The 13,861-nt window shown below is 33.6% G+C and overlaps 1 protein-coding gene across 6 annotated transcripts in view; it reads right to left on the reverse strand.

The window, feature by feature from the left end:
- LOC110999997 (putative mediator of RNA polymerase II transcription subunit 12) overlaps positions 1-13,861 on the reverse strand; it is a 29,864-nt gene that overhangs the window by 3,181 nt on the left and 12,822 nt on the right. For 2 of the 6 annotated variants that reach the window (XM_045634127.1, XM_045634130.1), the window contains exons 8-28: positions 13,212-13,359; positions 12,149-12,239; positions 10,804-10,967; positions 10,397-10,537; positions 9,883-10,081; positions 8,903-9,066; positions 8,027-8,130; positions 7,454-7,646; positions 6,501-6,594; positions 6,122-6,148; positions 5,539-5,639; positions 4,907-5,008; positions 4,193-4,276; positions 3,700-3,864; positions 3,255-3,357; positions 2,848-2,963; positions 2,456-2,609; positions 2,059-2,156; positions 1,491-1,569; positions 713-900; positions 174-396 (exon numbers count right to left, since the gene is read on the reverse strand). In XM_045634127.1, coding sequence (XP_045490083.1) covers positions 175-396; positions 713-900; positions 1,491-1,569; positions 2,059-2,156; positions 2,456-2,609; positions 2,848-2,963; positions 3,255-3,357; positions 3,700-3,864; positions 4,193-4,276; positions 4,907-5,008; positions 5,539-5,639; positions 6,122-6,148; positions 6,501-6,594; positions 7,454-7,646; positions 8,027-8,130; positions 8,903-9,066; positions 9,883-10,081; positions 10,397-10,537; positions 10,804-10,967; positions 12,149-12,239; positions 13,212-13,359 — 2,737 coding nt within the window. In that variant the 3' untranslated portion in view covers position 174. Of the gene's footprint in view, positions 1-173; positions 397-712; positions 901-1,475; positions 1,570-2,058; positions 2,157-2,455; positions 2,610-2,847; positions 2,964-3,254; positions 3,358-3,699; positions 3,865-4,192; positions 4,277-4,906; positions 5,009-5,538; positions 5,640-6,121; positions 6,149-6,500; positions 6,595-7,453; positions 7,647-8,026; positions 8,131-8,902; positions 9,067-9,882; positions 10,082-10,396; positions 10,538-10,803; positions 10,968-12,148; positions 12,240-13,211; positions 13,360-13,861 lie in introns of all 6 variants that reach the window. The other 4 variants (XM_022269308.2, XM_045634128.1, XM_022269325.2 and 1 more) reach the window with 4 other exon arrangements.

Raw genomic sequence — 13,861 nt, forward strand, 5'->3', positions numbered from 1 at the left:
CGTAATTCTACGGAATAAAAAATCAGAGTATAGTATATTTATGTTATCACGTGATCCAACGCAGACAACCGTGTTTAATTACTCTTTATACAACAGTGGACCACAAACACGCCTGATGTTATGTGATACCTGATGAAGGACTACGTCAAAGTACGAGAGAAAAATGATTATACCTCATTCATTTGCGTCAGCCGTTGTCTGTTCACTCTCCGGACGCAACGAGTCAATACAAGCGACAATTTTGAGAGCTGGTCCAAGCTTCATAGACAGCGCCATCACCAAGTGTTCAGGCTTGATCAGAAGTAGAGCTTCACCATCCACTTCTTGCATGAGGAACTCGTCCGCATAGCCGGCACAACCCGGTATGTTGCGGATAAACTCGCATACTTCGGTAACCTTAAATGAAAAATCATTCTATTGTCACAAGAAAACAAATAAAATGGCCTATAAATAATATAACATGAGTAAATGATATTACAATTCTGATGTACACAATCCTAAATTGCAAGTTGTTTGATACAATTTTCTTTTTAATCTATGGTCAGTTTAAGCTTTTGTTTTTTTTTAATAATATAGATATTGATTGTAATATATAATTTGGAACTATTAAGAATGACTTTTTAATTTTAATCTTATGTAGAATTTGTTTTCGTTTAATTTAGAATATAATAAAATCAGTTAGTAAATGGATATATTTAAAATCTATACTTACAGTCCACTTATGAGCATTGGGCAGTTCTTTCGCATCTTCATCTACTTGGATAGTATCAGGTGCCTCCGAAACTTCATTGCTAGCCTGACTAGTACTGGGAAGATTTGAGTCGTTGCTTGACGATATCCGTGGTAGACTGGTAGTAATATCCATTCTTGCTCTCTTGCCAGCTAAAGTATTAAAAATAACTGCGCATATAGTTGTGTTGTTGTTCTTTACAACACCATACAATGCCGGTGAAGGAAGGCTTATCACCAACTCGTCTATAAAATAATGATCAAAGAAAGATACAGTCTGAAGGTCTGAAGTCAAACATATAGCGTTGTAGCGCCACTATATAACCATTATTTCCGCGTTAATTACGCTCCATTGCATTGTATGAAGAGTGGACAATGGGGCAAGTACATAGTGAGGTCTATTTTGTATCCAAAAGATTTTATAAAAGTCTAGCCGGGACATTCAGTATTTTCATCAGTCATTTACATATTCAACCCTCAAATCAGATTCATATTTTGTGAACTGTTTTGTATAATAATAATTTAGTATCCGATCCGTACTCAATTCCAAGGCTAGGTTAATCATACAATAGGGGCTGATCAAGTACGCATTACGTTTAATATATTACTCCCGCCCCACCCCTCCTCCTCCTCTTGTGAGCTAAGCAAAATTTTGGGCTTAGCAACATATTTCTGATTCAGATTTATTTATAATCAGATTCTACTAGATAATAGGAATGTTAGAATAATTGTTGTTTTGTATATACCGTAAAGATACTCACGTGGCGGATCGTCTGTTGTCGCCTTTTCTTTTTCTTGCTCTTTATCACCAGAACTCCATTCGCGGAGTGGACGATTTACCTTAAAATTATTAGATTTTTAACCAAATTTAAATCTTTATCGGTACTATAACAATAAGGTTATTTTTTTAACATTTTATCCTATATCTTGGAAATGTATAAATAAAAGTTTTTTAAACCTACTGATTACAACTATTCTGGGCCACAGATTTCTGAGTTTTGTGTAAGAGCCAACTATGTGATTACGTGTCTGACAACATGCGACACTAAAGACATTATTTAATATTATTCCATTAAGTTTCGACGTTTTTGAAGTAATGCAAATTCGAAGACGAACACCAATAGATAATACGGAATATGAAGTACATTTACCGATAAGACATAGTTACCGAATAATAGATATTCGATTTTTTTTTTTCATATGCATGCAATATAATCAATTATTTTTAAGCTATTGTCATGTAATTTTTCTTAATAATAAATATCGGCTAACAGCGTGTGTATAAAAAACGGCAGTGAGGAAAAAAATGCTATTTTATTTTAAACTTACGGCAAATGGTTCAGCTGCTTCTTGTATGACGTAACCTTCAATCACGTGAGTCAAAATGTTTGGTTTAACCATCGCCTTGGGTAACCCTTTGTCCGTAACTGGAAAATAATTTTAACGTTATTTTGATTTAATAATTAAGAACTCAGGTAGAGTTCCATTCCCGGCGATAACCCTCGATAAGGCTATTAGTGTTTGTTTATAATATTCATATATTTTTCTCTGACATCGAGTGTCCATGGGCACTATAACACTTAACATCAGGTGAGCCTCCTGCCCGTTTGCCCCCTGTTCTAAAAAAAATCTAATGTCTGGCGGTTTTTGGGTATAAGACATGCCAATTGCTCCATCGGTGGTCTAATACAGCCCAATTGGGTTAAAGAATCGTAAAATTAAATACCTTGTTGCGAACTGATGTTCCTTGGCGTACATTGGGAGTTTTTGAATGTTATGGAACTGGCCGCAACAGACATAGTCGTCGGTGACGTCATATTCGCTGACGTCACGCTCACCGATGACGACAACGTCGACGACGACGTGACCGCAACTGGTGACTGTAAGTTTTAAGATCAAAATCAGTTATTATAAAAGTGATGACTTATCAGCGGTAAGAACCCGTTTCCTTTTAACAATTTTCCCGACGTTTTTCTTTTATTTTTATCCTTTTTCTAGAGACCACGCATCTTGTCTTTCAATCGATTTTTAATCAAATTTTACAAATCTCCCAAAAACTATAAACCCGCTATGTACTAGGAGTATTTCATTATTCATAGAAATATACAGAAACCATACCTGCTTAACATTCGTAGTAACTGTGCTGCTAGTGGGTGCCGAAGAGGTAGAGATTGAGACTGACGTGCTCACGGAAGCCTCCGAACGCTTAGAACCCTCAGATGACGGAGAGGTATCTACAAAAATGTTTTAACCCATGTAAGTCGAGGGGTCAGGGAAAGGCGGTTTTAAAATTAAAGTAAAGTATTAAAATTTCAGTATTCTAAGTATTCAATTATAATTGAAAGAATTTTGAAAATTAATTTTTCAAAAATATTTTTAGGTTGGTCACGTGACAAGAAACGGCCCTTCAAGAAAAGATCGACAGAATTAATTCTTAAAAGACCGGCAACTCTTTCTGACATTGAGTGTCCATGGGCGGCGGTAACACTTAATATCAGATAAGCCTATGTAATGATAAAACCCACTTGGTGTGGTGACAGTTGTAGAAATAGTGACGTCACTAGCTGGCGCACTCGATGGCACGGCCTCCGTAGACGCGTCAGAGGTAGACACTTGCTGAACCGTCGTCTGAAAAATAAAAATATTTAACGGCTCCCTTCAGTCCCTTCTTATTAATAAGTAAGCAAAAAGTGCTAAACTACAGATTAATTAAATGATTAACAAAACAATCATCACATATGTAGACAAGGAATCACGATAACATAATATAGTTTAGTTATGAACCTTTACATATGGACAGGTAATGTTTGTAGAGTAGAGATTTAAAGGGAGATAGAGAAGAAGCAGAAAGGGAGTGATATCGAATTCCATAGCCTCGCTGTGGAAATATTAAAGAATATGCAAACGAATATCTTTTAACTTAAAATAATTGACAATTACCACGCTATAAGCGGAGAGTACAAAACTTACCGAAGCCGGCATCTGCTGTGGCTTCTCATCTTGTTTCCCTTGACTTTGTTGAGACACAATTTGTGACTGTAACGGCACTACGGAGCCTTGTACCGGTGCCGTTATTAATCCAAGGCCTGAGGCCTGGATTGTTATTTGAGGTGTACTTAAACTGTTGGACGATACCTGAAAAAAAATAACATTGATTTTTCTATATAAACCTATTAGCGGGTATCAAAAGTCAAGTTTATTTGTTATGTGGAATTTGAAACGTCATAGTTTAAAACACCTTTAAAATATCCAGTTTACCAGTTAACATTTATATGAGCGCCATCTGATAGCAACTCCGACATCTATTCAATGATTACTTATAAATAACCATTATTATTGGTTATAATTATTTGTAATTCAAGTGTTTTGACTAGATTGAAACCCGGTTTCGCACAATTTATTAAATTTTGCATTCCTTTAAGTTAATAAATACGTAAGTTACACGTACTAAGTACAAACTTACATTGGACATTTGAGTAGCGTTGAGCGACTGTTGTTGAATAGCCATACCAACTGAAGTTTGAACCAACCCGCTTCCAACTAAGCCCTGTTAAATAAGTAATATATTTTTTTTAATTATTTTATTTTTTTATTTATTTAATAATAATTCGTGGAAATAAAGAAGAGATATATAGTCAGTAAATAGTTCTTAATTATGTTTTTATTGATCTTCGTAATTTATTAGAGACAATAAAAATCGTTACAAGGAAAAACATTGAGGGAAAACAAATATATTTTTAAATTATCAAGAACAGCTCCTGTAAACTCAAAACGTCGATTTAAGACTGTAATAATTTTAAAATAGTACAACAATTATTATTAGCTATAGTTATTTAGGTACAGAGTGGCAAAGTGCAGGTAGAAATAGCGGGATTTGATGGAGGCGTTTGCTAAAAAAGGACACACTGATTGAAGTATATGATTGATATTTAAAGTATCTGAAATAAGCTGATTTATTATCTAAATTGATCTTTTGGCTCCGTCTATTTTCAAATTATTGTAATCCCTAGAGATAGAATTCTGCCAACCAAGTTCATTATTTAACAGTTACAGAGTACCAAAACTGTCGCGCCATGACCTTGAATCACTTAAAATGCTTTCATAATTAAACTTTCTTTTCTAATCTTAGCTGTTAGATATCAAAAAATCCTATTAAGTTCTATAATAATCTGCCTACCTGCTGATGTGGAATAGTTTGGACTTGCGTTAATGCGTTTTGCGTTGGTTGACTAGTGCTTATTTGGCTAACTAATGTGCCAGGCTGACCAGCGCCACTCAACTGCAAATAATATTTAGCAAATAACTAAACAATTCAGGAAACTTAAGAGCTAGAACAAACTGGCCCATCTATCGTTAAGTGATACCACCACCAGTGGAAACTCACTGCCAGAAAGCAGGTCCGTTGGCGGCCTTTTTTAGATTTGGTACGCTCTTTATTCGAAACATCCATGTATTGTGAAAGGCTGTATTCCAGAACGTCAATGTAAAATTTGTCGCTGTCAATGTAAGATTAGTCGCTGTCAAATATGGCAAACGTCATATACAAAAAATGTTTTGACAGCTGTTTAAACTTGATTTAAGTTTGACGTTCTAGAAGTCATGGCTTAACAGTTTAAAATAAACACGGTTATGTCCTGTAGTTGCGGGAAATAAAATGATGGTTTTTTTCTTTGATTTTCTTCACTTTATTAATGCTACATTGAAATAAATTAACCAAAACCAAGTTTTATAACCAATTTTTTGTTCTATAACCAATATGTCAAGATTTTTGGTAATTAAAACTCAAGTGTAAGAATTCGAATAACTCACTGGATGAATTTGATGAACCATAGATATTTGCGGAAGGCCTGCCAAAGGCAAAGTCTGAGCGACTGAACCCACTGGTAATGCTTGTTGCATGCCTAGCAATCCTAGAAAAAAAAATATAAGTGCAAAAATTTCATCTGACCGTTAGTTAACAGTTTTCTCAAGGCGAATTATAAGAATTCGTATAAAAACTTCTTTTACGACATAAAACACGAAATTATTACTTAAGCCTCAGATTTCTGTATCTGTTTGTATAGGCAAGTCGGTGATCAGCTTCATGCGTTTGACACTCATTGTTTTTTGTCTAACGCCAGTTTCCTTACGATGGTTTCTTCGCAAGGACGTATTACATTCGCACATAGCAAGCCAGGGTTCGAACCTACGATCTCAGACATGAGACACCTAAGCCACTAGGCAAAGCTCCACTTGACAGATATTTCAATCATTAAAATCGAAATTTGCATTACACTGAATTACTACAAAAAAACTACTCATTACTACGTCTTATCTGGAGTTTTTAACTATCGTGTATTTTGTGTATCGTATAAACCATAGACAACATTAATTAAATGAATGAGTTTCATACCGGGTGTCCAAAGACCGCTCCCGAAAACTGGAAGTCACATTTTCTACTCAAACTACTGAATAATATGCATGCTATAACATAATTACTCAAATAATTTTAGTTTTATTCAACACGAGTTAAAATCAACGTTCCAGACTTGACGTATACACTAGCATTTATGGTTTCAAGCCACTATCAAGTCTTGAGCGTTGTCAGTTTAATCAAATATGGAAATTGATACTGTTTATAGCAGGCCAAATTGTTTTTTTAAACTAAGGATAATTATGTGTGACAAAACTAGTTATTAGTGAAAAATCGGGCAAAAATCGCCTGTATACTTTAAGAACTCGTGAAATTTAATATTAAAATGTGGTTAAATTCGTCATATATAAATAATCACCTTGTTGATACTGCTGGACTAGCTGTTGGTTCTGCTGTTGCTGCAACAATTGTTGTTGTTGTTGTTGTTGCTGCTGTGCTTGTTGCTGTTGTTGCTGGAAAGGAAATATATACCAAATTAAAATATCTAATAAATTATACAAATATTCAGCATAAACTTCATTCAAACTTTTTATTCATTACTATTATGTTTATTTACTATAAATTATATATGTGTTACTTTTAATAATACAACATCAAACTTTGTTTGATAAAATTTTGTATAAGTACAAAATTTAAACATCCTTCAACAAAATTTTTCCATATTACATAATATCGCCAGCCAGCCAGCCGCCAATACAGCCATAATATCTGTTACAAATGCAATAACATTATTTTTAATAATGTAATGTAAAATGTTAAAATTTAATTTTTTACGTGATTTTACTTAGCCTAAATTTTTAGGATATGGAACATTTTGCTATGCTAACCCAGAGTCAGTTCGGTTTTTTAGAACGAAACTTTTAAGGTTCTTCTGTTTTTTTTTATAGAACAGGGGGCGAACGGGCAGGAGTCTCATCTGATGTTAATCCCATGATACCGCCGCCCATGGACACTCAATGCCAGAGGGCTCGCGAGTGCGTTGCCGACCTTTTAAAAATTGGTTCGCTCTTTTTTGAAGGACCCTTACTGTAAAATTCTTTAATAGTGAAATTTTTAAATCGGTAAGTAAGAAATATCCTCTTTCTGTGCTTTTCAACTGCGTATCGCGACGGAAGGCGTTATGTTCTTTAAGACTCCATTAAATATTATTATTTGATAATAAACACTATTTATGTAACAATATTCATGACCAGACAAGATATAATTAAATCAAGAAAACATAAAACCTAAACCTTTTTATAAGAATTTATAAATAATTCAATCCTTGTGATTGTAGCTAGAGTGCAACTAAATATATCAGTTATAGATTACCTGTTGTAATGCTTGTTGTTGCATTATCTGTTGCTGTTGTTGTTGCTGCTGTTGTTGTTGTTGCTGCTGCTGCTGCTGTTGTTGTTGTTGTTGTTGCTGCTGCTGTTGTTGTTGCTGCACATTTTTGTTGTGAGACTGTTTGTCTACGCTCGAGATCTGTGTCATTTGGCCCGTCGAGTTCATAACCAGTAACCTAGAAGAAAAATAAAAGATCTTATTGCTGAAGAACCAAACAGAACTCTTTTCTTAGACCGTTGGCAATATATATACCAAAGCCCTTACAACCTTTTAGGTCTGGGATTCAGAGTTCTGTGCTGTTGTTCCGTGATCATTTGTAATAGACAAGATCAACCCTCTGCCTGACACACAACGTAGACTTTTTAGGTCTAAGTCAAGCCGGTTTCCTCACGATGTTTTCCTTCACAACGAGTGTTAAAATCCGCACATAGAAAGTCCATCGAGGTCCGGTCCGAAAGCACTCTTCGATCTCAGGGATAAGATTCGCCCATTGAAACAACAAGACTTTCACTTCTCCATCCGTTGGTATAACATTTTTTAATAATAAATACTTACTGAGTTTTCTGCTGTTGCATTGAAAGTTGCATTTTATTCGTTTGATTCGCTGCATCTTGCTTCGGCGTAGATGCACGTACACCCACCCTCATCCGTTGCTTTGCCTGTATATCAAATGTACGTGTGTCAATGTACTTAATAACTCGAGAACGAGGTTAGGTTTTTGAAAAAAATAAATCAAAGTAAAAAGAACGTTCATAGGTATTGTAAAAGTCAAACATTTAATATTTATCCATTCGATATAGTTAAATCTTCCATCAATACATTGGTTTCGAATCGACAAGCTTTAATATACAATTGTTATATCGTTTTATGTTGTATTTTAATCAGGTTTTTTTTGTATTATTTTTATAAATTAAGTTCAGCTCTCTTCAATTTAAATCTCTGACAGCTAATCTGTGACACGGCATTCATTTAGTGTTAGACATTAAGTATTTAGAAAATATTGTAAATAATAATTTGTATCTTATATTTTTGGGACTTATTTATACACAAAAATCTAACACTGAATTGCAGGAACAATTAGCGTATTAAAAGATTCTTTTAGAAGTTTTATTTCCTTAATAAAAAGTTAAAAGTTTCGAACATTCCCAATTTTTTAAAATCTTTTTTTAAAATTCAATGGCATTATTAAAGAAAAAAAAACAGTATAAGTTTTAGAAACAGTCTGAAATAAAAATCTATGAATATCAACCTTTTAGTGTTGCCTTTTTTTAAGTATTGCCCGTTTTATATCCAACATGCAATAAATATCTATGAATGTCAAACTATCAGTGTGGCGCCACAATGCACAAGCGGCATATAAAAACTATCAGTGTTGCCATATTTGAAGTGTGAAAACGCTAGTTAAAATATTTATCAAAAATAGAAACTTACAGCGTTTTGTGCCTGGTTAGCGCTAGTCTGCGTAGAAACACTAGAAGCTGGTCGTATGCCACTCGAGGGCAATATGTTAGACAGAGGGCGAGGTGTTTTTGACATTCCATCGGTAGAGGCTCTTGGCTTAGTGGTACTGACGGTTGACGACGCCACACTTTCACCTATAACAATATTATTATATAGAAAGTTGTATTTACATAAGAGCGCAAAGCATTAGTCGCACAGCTACATATAAAAATAATCGTAGAATATTAATATTAATATTAATAAGCTCAAAACACGAAGACAGCTGGACCAATTGAGATTTTTTTATTTATTCCTTGAACTCTGAATGCATCAAAAATATAAAAAAATAGTTTTATTTAATTACATAGATTTTATTTCTAGAAAAGTGAACAGTCTCTATGGGGTAGCATATCAAAATGTTAGATTATTTTGGTATGTGCTACTCAAAGTCTCAATTAAAAGTCATATTGGCGCCAAACAAAGTTCGGAGCCAGTCTTTAATAAAAAGTTATATGGTGTCCAACAGTGTATCTTCATTTGTGTCTTTCTCTTTTAGCTTTTATAATATATGAAAAGGCTTTTAGCCATTCATATACTAGTGCTTTCCTATATCATCAGTTTAGTAAAATCGTTGAATATATTATATAAAAAATCATATTAAATTTAAACAAAATCTGTCGCATTTTGACTTAAAGGGTAAAATACAAGTTACAAAAAGGGTTAATTAATTTGAAGATGTTCGTTATGTAACTTCGTAACGATTCTTTTTCAAATTTTATTAATCAATCTATTTTTATGTTTATATTATGTACATAATTAGAAATGTTGGAAAAGTTTTTTTACACATAACAAATACCTACAAATTTTTGTTTTGTTTGCTTTTCAAAATATCTTTATCTTATTATGCTATCATTAATGGTATTTACAGAAAATGTTAGCCAAAACGATCCATCAATGTAGGCAATACTAACTGGTATGCTGAACATTATTTTGGGGTGAATGTTGTATGAACATAGAAGGCGGTGGATCCTGCTGCGAGCCTCGTATGAAGATGGGGTTCGGGGCTAACAACCCGCCAGCCGGGATCGTCCCAGCTTGCAATCCTCCAGCCCAAACTTGGGGTATCGCCCCTGATATCTGCCAAGGGGCAAACTGCATCTGTCCCCCAGCCTGTGAATATCACCACACATTAATTGTGCCCATAACTTACATACATATAAAGCGCAGGAAAAATAGCATTCGCATATAGTCACATCAATGTTAAATGTCAAAAACAATCGACAATCGCAACGGCATATTATATAAGTCACTTTAATAAATCAAAATTCCTATAGAGGACTATCAAGAAAAATATTTAAGCATTGGTACAAGAAAATAAAATAGAATAGAATATTTACTTTTATTAATTGAAATGTATTAAGAAATATCGAAAAATTTGAATTTTGATTTATCAATGTGACTGCACGGCACATTATATTAACCAACCTGCAAGGGGCTGATGATTTGGGCTTGTGGCTGTTGTCCAAGAACTGGCTGAGAGACCTGCACACATTGAGTTTGAAGTGGTACAGTCTGACCATTTCCTGTATTCACTTTGCCTGTTGTTACTTTCCCTCCACTCATCCCCTACAAATTTTAAATATATAATTGTTTTAGTGGTATATACGATATACGGTAGATATACCTATACTGGATGTATTGAAAACTATTCCATCATTAGAATTCCACCTTATCCATGAGTAACAAAGGCATTTAATGAACCTAATAAGTGGTGTAATGTTGATAAAATACTATTTTATTTGTTATAAACATACAAAAATATAATCTATAGAAACTTGGACTAGCAGGATTGATTAACATCGGATTATCTATAATAATCATTTTTTGTTTACCTTATGCATATCTCCGGGTTTTTGTTGTTGATTCATTCCAGAAGCCTGAGAATGGGCCGGAAGAATGCTCGGCTGGGAATTCAGCACCCCCAACGGGCTAAACACGAATGTTTGGTTCTGCGTAGTAGGTATCGTCGGGATAGTGGTGTATCCAGGGAACGATGCTAGTAAAAAAAATAGGAATTAACAAATGTAACATTGAAATACCATCAAATAATGCCCATGAACATGCAGGTCTACGTTATCCCAATTACGAAAAGTTATAAATATAGAAATTCTTCAAAGCAATAACATTGCGTCTACCCTCATTACACTGCCAATTCAAAAGCACATTCACAAAACATTATTCCAATAAGAAATATCTACAATAAATTAAAAAACACCGGATATAAAAATATTACTGCGTCCATCATAAACATTGACATTCACAAAACAAAAAAAAAACAACGACTCGAAATTAAATACATATAGAATTTTTAAAATGCCATAAACCTTGGTCCTGATAAGTCGTAAGACCTGAAAAATTCACTAAAAAACCTAAATAGTGCAGCTGTTCTCTGTTAATCTGCATCGTTTATTCACTCAATAAGTCAAGTAAATCATTCGTCCACAATTTCATTTCTATTTAGCCTCTTAACTTAGTTGTATCTATGGTATCTTAATACTTAAGTATTTCTAAAAGTCAGTCGTATTACACCATTATTTAGGTACTAATTAAAACAAAAATTGTTTGAAGGCGGAACGGAACGATTGTAAATTATATTTTGAAAATAGATATACAAGTATTTCGATAACCAGCCAGCCTGAGTAGAGTTATATTTAATAAAATAAATATTCAGGTGTGCGAGGACTGAACGCTAGTGGGTCATAACTTTAAACTTACTGCAACAAAATTCTCATGTATGACGCGCATTTGTGCTATAATGAAATCTAATATTAAGGCGAGTAAAACAGATAGTATAATAAGACTGACTTAGTTCTTTAAACAAATTAAATATCAAACTTAACCCATACATCCGGTTTTGATACGATGTTGATTTATTAATTAAATGTTATCAAAATACGGTTTCGAACGTACATTTGAGAAGCGAAGTAACCAACATAATATAAATAATGTTTATTTGTCTATTATCATTTATGGAAAATAATTAACAAAAATAACAGTAAATTATTCTAAAATAAAAATTCACTTTGACTTTTAGACAGATGCCTTTAAAAAAACGTTATTAGAGAATTTATGAAGAAAGTTAATTTATACGGAGTATTAACATTCTAGGCAAATTTTCGCAAGTCGATGGCAGGTCAACTGAGTATTCATCTGACATAATAATATGTTAAAACTCACCAGTCTGTCCCTGTAGTACTTGCTTTCCTTGCGTAGTCAGCATATGTGGAGCGAGCTGGTTGCCTTGGAATGGTTTGCCAGCGGCGATTACCTACACGAATCCATTATGAAAATTAATACCAATTAATCAATAACTTGAAAAGGGAAGCAATTCTATTAACAATTTGTACTAATTGGGGTTTTTAGGTACCCGGCTTTTTTAATAACCGACTTTTGATTATATACCCTGTTATCCGGGTATAGCATTTACCCGGTTATCTGATAATAATATTTATTTGAAATACGTCAATAAGGTCTTTAGCACAGTCACACATTACTAATAATGGAAATAGTATGTTGGTCATTCTAATACATAATCAGGAGTAGTCATATTTCTCAGACCAAACATTTTTAACGGGGGTCACGTACGGTAATATATATCATTCTTATAGGATTTCGTTTGATGTTAGAAGATCGCAATATCTGAGGCCGATAAATTTGTTATCTAAAATATTATATTTTTTACCACGTAAACATCAGCGCCTACGGATATTAAAGAACTAAAGCGTTGGTTAAATTTTACTAAGCAAGCAAATTCTCAAAGTCTTGAATTAATACTAAATCCGCAATAAATACAAAAAAATTCAAAAAAAATAATACAAGTATCTTATTGTATTATTTTTTTTGAAATATAAACTTTTACATATTTTTTGTATATTTCAGCTAACCATTATGATGGCAGCTTGTTAATTGCTTTACTGTTAAAGTCCGCCGGAACGGAGGCGATGGAGTCGGCGAAAGCGTTTTCTACAGCCTTGCCTGCTTGGAGTTTTTCCACTTAAATTGTCAAAATTGTCTAAAAAAGGAAACATCTGTAAATGCTGGTTATAGAATCTCCGATTACATAATTAAAGACCCATTTATTGAAACCGCTATTAACATTGAAAGCGGAAAAAAAAATCCTGGTATAATTGCCGGGCGGGAAGCCCTGCCAAGAACAGAAAGGACACACAAAAACTTATACACATACGACTAACTTAAAACTGTATAATATGTTATACATTATAAAATGAAGTCTATGTACCTGTATCTGTTGCGAATTGATCTGTGGATGTAACGCAATATTTCCTGGCATAAGAAGTGGCCCCTGCGCATTGTACAGTTGCTGCAGGTAAGTACTATTTTGGAGTGGCTGTTGAATCACTTGTACGCGTCCATGTCCCCAATCGGCACTAAAAATCGCATATTTGACATAATTATTATGTTATATTATAACATGCATTGAAAAAATCTAAATAAGTGTCGCTTAAGTAGAACCCAAATTCAAAAAACTTTAGATTTTTCCTAAATGATACTTATTTCAAATAATAAACGTAAGTGTAAATGTGAGCACATGTTATTTGTTGAAGTTTGATCAACTGACAGCTGACTTTACCCAATCCCATCCCCATTATGTAGTTGACAAGTGACATTAGCATTTTACTTCATTGTCAGGGAGCAAGCAAGTAAAACTGTAAAGAAAGTAGCTCCAAAGTTTTGTCTGAATTCTTATTAGTATTGTGAAATATTTAAATAATCGTCTTGTGAAAGTATTGTTAAATGATTCAAAAGGTATATATATATATATAAGCATTTTCTTTTCTTATTTTATTTTGTAAATTGATTACTGATTTGATTGTATTTCGACAGGTGCCTTTTGAAAGACTGTTCAAATTAAACAAACATTTTCTTGCA

This window comes from Pieris rapae, chromosome Z, assembly GCF_905147795.1.
Source record: "Pieris rapae chromosome Z, ilPieRapa1.1, whole genome shotgun sequence".
Lineage (NCBI taxonomy): Eukaryota > Metazoa > Arthropoda > Insecta > Lepidoptera > Pieridae > Pieris > Pieris rapae.